The sequence below is a fragment of the Diadema antillarum genome, unplaced genomic scaffold, assembly GCF_040938485.1.
Source record: "Diadema antillarum isolate AM-2024a unplaced genomic scaffold, OU_Dant_1.0 seq00001849_RagTag, whole genome shotgun sequence".
NCBI lineage: Eukaryota > Metazoa > Echinodermata > Echinoidea > Diadematoida > Diadematidae > Diadema > Diadema antillarum.
In genome coordinates this window covers 666,873-675,121 of record NW_027272521.1, presented here as the reverse complement: position 1 = coordinate 675,121, position 8,249 = coordinate 666,873, and the positions used below count along the sequence as shown (strand labels likewise).

Below are 8,249 nucleotides of genomic sequence, written 5' to 3'. Positions count from 1 at the left end.
CCAGCCTGTACAAATGCAGGTTTGTGTTAAGGGTTTGTGTTCAGGGTTTCTTCTAACATTTTATGGTCCACATGTCCTGTAACGTGGTCACTCAACTTACGCCAACCCACCAGTCCATTTTTTCTCTGTTCATATTCAACACATAGCTAGCAGCGACAAACCAATTCTTAAATATGAAGAGAGAAAATGGATAATGGGTTAGCCTTTGTGGGAGTGACCGACTTATCAACAACCGTGGCCATGTTGAAGGTTATCTTAGAAGAAGGAACATAAACCTGCAGTCATGCAGGCTGGCCTGTCAATTTGACCACTTTCATTGACAGATCCCATCCCTTCGGTGAGACTGTCATTGTTCCTTCATGTGACACTCAAACTTGGAAAAAGTGCGATTTGTCATTATTGCCTGTAAAGTTCGTGTGCTCAGTCATGCGAGACAATTTTCAACATAATAAGTATGAATGGAAAGAGGAAGAGTTCTTCTTTCTTCCCAAAAACATCTGCTCTCCATATCTGACAACTATAGCCCTCCAAAGTTTGATTACCTTTTTTTTATTATTATTCGCTCTGTATTGTGCTGTGTATACGCAACTGCACAAATATAATTGCATACGTTTGTATTTGTAATGTTTTGTGTTCTGATTGCACTTTTGATTTTTCTATACGAAATTCGGAAAAAGGCAAAGTATTATGCATGTACCAAGTTCCCGTTCAAATTAGGGCCAAATGGGCTATGAACTGTACACATAGCATTGTGGTGTACGCTCAGTAACTTTCCACAGCTTTGAGCTACTATAGTATATCACCACCAGTTTCATACCACAAATGCATAGCCTACAGCTGTCATTTAAGTTCGAATATTGATTAACTCCGATAAGGTCAAAGATCAAAATATCAATGAACTTTTCCTGATATTCCGTACTCACAGTAATGTGAGGGATTATCAATAAGTTTCAACAGATTTGAGCTATGACCACCAAACTCACATGACAGGTAAAAAATACCGGTCGAGTTTGAATATAGTTTGAACCAAGTCCGATAAGTTCAAAGGTCAAATGGTCAATAAACTTTACCTGATAAGCACTGGTACACATGATAATAGCGTGCTCTAAATAACCTTTCCAAAGCTTTGAGCTATGAATAGCCAAGCTCATACCACATGCAAGTACTTCATCTAATATGCCTGTCAAGTTCCAAATAGTGGTGAATTTCGACAAGGTCAAAGTTCAAAGTGTGGGTGAACTTTAACTGATAGGTGCCATATATTGTGTGCTTTCAATAACTTTTCACAGCTTTCAGCTAAGACCACAAAACTCACGCCGCGTGTGCAACACCTAAAGATGCCGATCAAGTTTATGTATTGGTGAAGAACCACAAGGTCAATGATAAAAAGGTCAATGAAATTTACGTTGAGAAGCACTATAATCACATATTGCTATATGCATGCTGGCGAGACATCGCTTGGCGTTTGCGTTGTTCTCCAAATATCTTCATGCACCATCCATAAAATCGATCACAAGTTTGAACATTACATACTGTATACTGATATTTGAAACATTTTGTAACATACAATGTAATACAAAGTTCAAATTATGAGAATATTTGCTTTGGATGTCCGTCATTGATTACAGTTCCCTGGTCGGTTCGACTAGTCGATGGCAGCGTTGACTCTGAGGGTCGTGTTGAAGTCTTCCTTGACGATACTTGGGGCGCGATATGTGACAACCTGTGGGGACCCGAGGATGCCGAGGTCGTCTGCAAACAGCTCGGCTACATCGGGGCGGACCTGGCTCTGGTAGCTTCGCCATTCGGGCGAGGAAATAGCCCCGTACTTCTGGATAAAGTGCAATGTAATGGCCTTGAATCAAACATATCGACCTGCCAGCATGCCGGTGTAGGCGTCAAGAGTTGCCATGAATCCCAAACTGCAGGCGTTACGTGCACTACAGTAGGTAAGTGCGGTATCCTCAGTTGTTCTTTCGTCGTCACCAATCTCCGATGACCAGAGAAAACATGCAAGAGATAAATTACGTCTTCACCTTCTTCCTTCGTTCTATACTTTCCTAGTTGCGTTACAGCGGCCGTCTCAACACTTGTGCTAACATAAAAACCAGAATCATGACTGAAGAAGACAGATGGAATCACTGTCATGACTATTGAAAAAAAAAGTCATGATATATATTCGCGAAAGACAATACTGTAGACATTGTTGATTAAACCTCGACCAATCAGCCACACAAAGATATACGATTGAGCCTGTTTTCTAGCCACCTTTCGTTTAGAAAGGACATTAAGAAGGAGGATTCTATATTCTCCGGGCGCACCTTTGCGTAGATAGAGTTTGCCCAGGGTAGATAAGAGGGGCAACGTGATAGATGTACGCGATGTTGTAAGTTATGACTGAGTGCATAACTCGAAAACTAGTGTTATGAAGCTCGCGTAACCATCTTATTGATCAATTATGTTGCAAGTTGATCATTGATTTATTCAGGCTGTCAGACACAAAAAGCTATAATCCTAGGTAACTGAGACCCTAATCATCATCATGGAGCAGAAAAGTAGAATGCCGGATAATCTGTAAAAAGCTTTGATGCAAATCAAAAGACAAGAGTTTGAAAAGTGATCTTATCCTGCACGCACTTACTGTTATTCAAGGCGAATGAGTTCGCGAAAATCTAATTAAATCATGATGCGATGAGGTTTGTTTGTTATTTGTTTTGGTCTTTCATTTTTACCAATCAATTGTATAGATCATTAATTATGTATTTGTTGGGGTTTCATGTGAAAAAAAAAAAACACCTACCGTTGTGGTGATGTGAAGGTATTGTTACTCGAATGTCGAGAAAATTCTAAATCTGCTCAGCTTGTCCATGTAAATTCTTTGCTGTCTAGGAAGCCTTCGAGTAGTCAACGGCTCGACATCTGCAGAGGGACGAGTTGAAGTTCTCACTGAATCTGGTGAATGGGGAACTGTGTGTGATGACAACTGGGGTATTGCCGATGCTCGGGTCGTGTGCCGTGAGCTTGGTTACCCTGATGCTTTGGAAGCCGTAGTTAACTCAGCGTCCTCTCCCGGGGAGCCCCGCTTTGGACGAGGATCGGGCCCGATTGTTCTCGACGGGGTGTATTGTTCGGCGGAAAAGACTCTCCTCAGGCACTGCAGCGTCACGAAAGAGTGGGGTGTTCACGACTGTTCGCACGCGGAAGATGCCGGGGTGATATGCGAGACCAAAAGTGAGCCTCGCGCCGTTTTCTGTTACAGACTAATTAGCCCACCACTACCTTTGAACAGTTCTTAGATGAAGAAATCATTGTCCTGTCATGTACTGAATCGACATCTTTGCATTTAAAGTGTAATACCAATATGAGTCTTGAGCTGTAGTAAGTTTGGCGTTTAAGAAGCTTGTTAAAATTTTGCTATCCTCAAGGAAAAAAGGAGAAGTGTTAACAACTAAAGTGTTAAATGAAATGGAAGTCTTTAAACTTTACCCAGCTTTACTATAAAAATGAATAGTAAATATTAGAGAAAAAGAACCAATACCAAATCGCAGTGTTGTGGTTTATGTGAATTGAGGGCTCAGTATACTGCATAATCATTACATTTTTGTTCCTTTTGATCCATTTTATATTTCATATTTTGAATTCATTATTTCCAGCTTTAACTGTAGAAGATTTGGCGAGAGTCTAAAACAATCACATGTGAATGATGTCAGGGTTTTTTTCACTGCCCTCGCCGTCATACGCACTGTTTCATTATGTCCATTTTCGCAACATCCTCTTTCATTATTTTAACCGTATGGTCGTATATGCTTCCATGTATGATATATTTCAGCCGTTCGAATTGTGGACGGAGAGTACCCGGATGAGGGTCAAGTGGAGGTGTTCTATGGAGGCACGTGGGGGACGATCTGCACACACGAGTGGAGCATCGAAGACGCGCACGTTTTCTGTAAACAGTTAGGACATCCAGTTGGAGCTCGCTCGACAAAGGTAGTGCCTAGTGTCGGTAGACCAGCTGTGTTACTAGATGGTTTGCAATGTAACGGAAGTGAGGCTAGCCTTTCTGACTGTCTGTCAAGTGGATGGGCCAACAATGAGAACTGTGATTCCGAGTCAGCTCAGATGGCAGGTGTCGTATGTAACGGTAAGTCAATGCTACACGATGCGCTTCCCATTCTATGAAAATCGAATAATTTTAATAATAAATTTCATTCTGATTATCTTATTTTAAAAAGGAGTCAAAGTTTCGTTAAGTAATGTTCGTCAAGTTCCTTAGAAGACGGATTTGAAGATAAACAAGGCATATTATAACACATTCAACCGTTCGCATGATGGACAGATTTATTGTGTGTGTGTGTGTGTGTGTGTGTGTGCGTGCGTGCGCAAGTTCGCTGATGTTGTTTATATGTTGGTTGGTTGGTTAGTTGGCATCCATTCGTCTTGAGAAACGATTGCGTATAGCACTAGCCAAGAAGTTTGCACAGCCTTGAGTGGCTGTATAGTCCCACTCTTGAGTGACAATCTCTGGAGCACATGCAGCAGATGCAGTCCGTTGCGGCTAAGACTGGGGCAGCCCTTGCCTTCCTGCTGGCTCTCTTGTCAGTGTGATGTACTTTTCTTACAGCTGCAGTCCTCTTGACGCCTTCTCTGAAAGTGCTTCTCCACAGATGACGATTGTCAGCTGCATCTTTCCATGGTGTTGGTGTCGATGTCAAATATCTTCATGTCACGTGTGTGTGCACACACACCCTTGAAGACGAAGATGCGGCCTTCCTAGAAAGGGCGAGCTCTCTGTTAATAGCAGGTCCTTCGGGATACAACCTGGGTCCATTCGCCGCACATGATCCAACCACTTGAGGCATCTCTGGCTGGAGTGAGAACATGATAAGAATGCCGGCATGCTTGAAGACATCTGTGTTTGTCAACCTATCCCGAATTAATGTGCAGGAGTCGTCTGAGGCTGCGGAGGTGGAAGGTGTTCAGCCTCCTGTCCTGGCCAACGTATGTTGCCCAGAACTCACAGTGGTTTAGCAGGGTGTTGAGGATGCAGGACAGCTTGGTGTTCTTGGTTAGCTGACTGTTGTTCCATACGCGCTGGTTCAATTTGGCTATGACTTTCTCTATCGTATTGCTTTCTCATTGTCTCATTGTCAAGGGAGAGGGAACTGGAGATGGTCGAACCAAGGTAGGTGAAGAACTCTATTTCTTCCAATACGTGTCATTGATGGGGATATCTGGAGGAGAGTCGGTGCCTTGGGTCAAGATCTTAGTCTTGCTAATGCTATGTATACATAATATTCAAATTTCAACACCTACAAAGATTCATGTTCAGCCATCGTCATGACAATGTAGGGCCGTATCACACTTTCTCCACACATCGAAAAGAAAATGCAGTCAGCAGTCTTTTCTTTGATAGTGCACGGTGACACCACAAACCGCGCAGACCTACCTTTCCAAAAGCTCCTCTTCATGTTCGGTTTCCTCTTCAGTTTCGTCATATTTAGGGTCTGACATTGACATTCACCTGGCTTTCGTGAAGTTAAACGAAATCAAGCAGATGAACATTTTTACTCGTTCAGTGGAAAAAGATTCTGCATTCGGTGTAAGATGAGATTCAGTTGGCCTTCTTCTCCTGCAAAATCTTGTGCCATCGCACTCATGAACTTCTCTTTTTGTGTAATTAATAATACATTTCTGCATTCATGGAGATTCTTTCTCGCACCAAATATATTTCTGACGTGCAGTGCCGTCGGTTGTGGTCGAACTACTCAGTGGATCAAGCTCTCGAGACGGGATCGTAAGATACCGAGAAGACACTATTTCCGGTTGGATCTGCGACCAGAACTGGGGAGAAAAGGAGGCAGCCGTGATCTGTCGCCAGTTAGGGTACGTACATGGCAACAGCACCAAGCTGGTATCTCTTGGCACCTTGTCGGGAAGGATATTCTTCAGGGATTACCAGTGCGATGGAACGGAAACACAGCTAAGCGACTGCCCCTTCACAACCCGTAGCATCACTCAGTGTAACAGTAATCAGATCGCCCAGGTTACATGTGGACCTCCAAACGGTAAATTTTAATTCATTGCACTCCCGTTATAATGAAATCCTCAGGAACGGCGGTTTTTTTTTTTAGTGTGTGTTATACTAGAATTTCGTTATAATAGCAATTCAATTATAGTGTATGAAGATACATAGATGATAATTTTGGAACCTGAATTTTGTTTTCGTTGTAACGAAAATTTCCTTCTAACACTATTCGTTGCAACGAGAGTGGACTCTATTCTGCGCAATGGTAGTCTCTGCTATTCACTTTGTAAGATGTAGGCCTATGTTGTGTGACTTTTGCGTAGCTTAGTTTTCTTTGTTTTACATATTGTAATCTGAAGTTGTATACATTTAACGAAATTCCCCACTTTACTCTCTTTGCTGCTCCCCCTCCTCTTATACATGTACCCTCCTTCCACATCGTAATCATTCCTGTGGTGTGTAAAAGAATGCATGCATTACTAATTGATTCTCGTTGTGTGCTACTGGGTTTTACAATGATTCTTTCACCGGTATTTCTTTGGGATCCAGACTATGACATAAGATTCGCCGGCAGCAAGTACTCCGAGCAGGGGCGTGTGGAAGTCTTCTTGGACGGACGTTGGGGAGTGGTAACCGATGGCCACGTATCCTACAACACCCGCAGTGTGATCTGTCGGCATATGGGTTACGCGGGATTCAATTCCGACTACACCTTTGACGAGGAATCATTCCCGCGCGGGACTCTGCCAATCTTGATCGAAAATTTAGGTTGCAGTGGTGATGAACTTCGGATCGACGACTGTTATAACGTAGATGTAGTAGATGGCCAAACTAGGCGAACACGAGAAGATGAAGTTTCCGTCATCTGCTTCCCATATGGTAATCATGATTGTATGTGTATGAACGTTAGGAATAATGTAACAGAAATACAGTCGGAAATAAAGACAGGTTACTGTCTGAATTTTGAGAGAGAAAGAGTGACAATCAAAACATTGTTCCAAAAAGCATGACCAAATATGAAACAAAAGAGTTGTTGTTGTTGTTGTGTTTATGAAAAATGCGGTCCTATGGAAAAATTATTTGCGCCAGACAATACTGGCATCAAATCAATAAATATCATGAATGACTCAATTATTATAACATTTTCAGTATCATGCTAATACATGTATAATATCTCCACGAGGGAGCTCATTATGGCTGTCTCCATTTGGAAGCTTATGATAATGAGAGCAACAAGAACAAGTACCGGTCCAAACGCTAACAGTTCCCGAATAAGAAAACTGGATTAGGTATCGTTTACCTCTATCAAACTTGCTGAAAAGTTACGATTCGAAACGCTTTTGATTATTAGGGTGAGCAGAGTGGACAGTACTTACATTGCCGATGCAAAATTACTGAAAAGTGATCCCCTTTTCAGCTAAGGTAACAAACTGATCGTTTGCTTAAGCTAAACCCTGCGAAGTTGATGGGTTGACATAGGTCGCAAAGTCAGGGAGTATATAAGAATGCCTGCCAAGTAGGTTTGTCTATAAACATGATAAAAGGAAAACAAAACAGCATACCGCAACAATTGCTCCTTCTATACGGTTCTCCTGACTTTTGTGTTACTCTTCATTCTTTTATTACTATTATTATCATTTTCTGTCACGAAGAGAGTGTCGCGAACCATCCTGTCAGGTTACTGACTGAGACCGGGAGAGTCAACAAGCGGTACGGCATCGTACAGCTATACCACGACGGTATGTGGGGAGCTGTGTGTGACACGTATTTCTCCTCCACGGAAGTAAGTCCCTTTCTATCAGTTATGGTTTCATCCAATTGTAGAATGTGAATGACTTTAGACTTGTCAGATAATATAAATGGCCTTTATTTTGTTCAATTTGTTTGTTTTTCTTTTGTAGTACTTTCTTTTGATGTTCTCGTTTTTTTTTTTCTCAACTCCTTCTATGTGATAGTTATTGTGCAAGGAACTGGGTCATTCTCGGACGGGGAGAGCGCGAATTCTGTACAGCCACGAGACAGAAGGTGTCACCTGGCCATCTCCCCACGTTTGGTTTGATATGTCGTACTGCTCTTCATACAGTCAAGACAACATCGACAAGGTGTTCGAGTGTGGCCACGGAGCGTGGAAGAGGGCGCCGTATTGCAGCAATGAGGAGCTGGCTATCGTCACGTGTGTGGGCGAGCTGCCTCACTTACACTCTGGTTCAGGTAAAAGGGCAAC

At 42.4% G+C, this 8,249-nt stretch overlaps 1 protein-coding gene across 1 annotated transcript; it reads left to right on the top strand.

The window, feature by feature from the left end:
• Nucleotides 1-983: 983 nt before the first annotated feature.
• Nucleotides 984-7,286, top strand: LOC139712744 (scavenger receptor cysteine-rich domain superfamily protein-like). The gene is made up of 9 exons (XM_071624539.1): nt 984-990; nt 1,629-1,949; nt 2,890-3,231; nt 3,830-3,987; nt 4,945-4,998; nt 5,153-5,282; nt 5,742-6,065; nt 6,575-6,904; nt 7,240-7,286. Exons 1-9 carry the CDS (start codon nt 984-986, stop codon nt 7,284-7,286), a joined length of 1,713 nt encoding a protein of 570 aa, XP_071480640.1.
• The last annotated feature ends 963 nt before the right edge of the window (nt 7,287-8,249 follow it).

Bases quoted from the DNA above. Each gene is read 5' to 3' on its own strand.
- LOC139712744 (XM_071624539.1), top strand. The intron at 4,999-5,152 runs GTATGTTGCCCA...CTCATTGTCAAG, and splicing joins AGCCTCCTGTCCTGGCCAAC to GGAGAGGGAACTGGAGATGG. The intron at 6,066-6,574 runs GTAAATTTTAAT...TTTGGGATCCAG, and splicing joins TACATGTGGACCTCCAAACG to ACTATGACATAAGATTCGCC.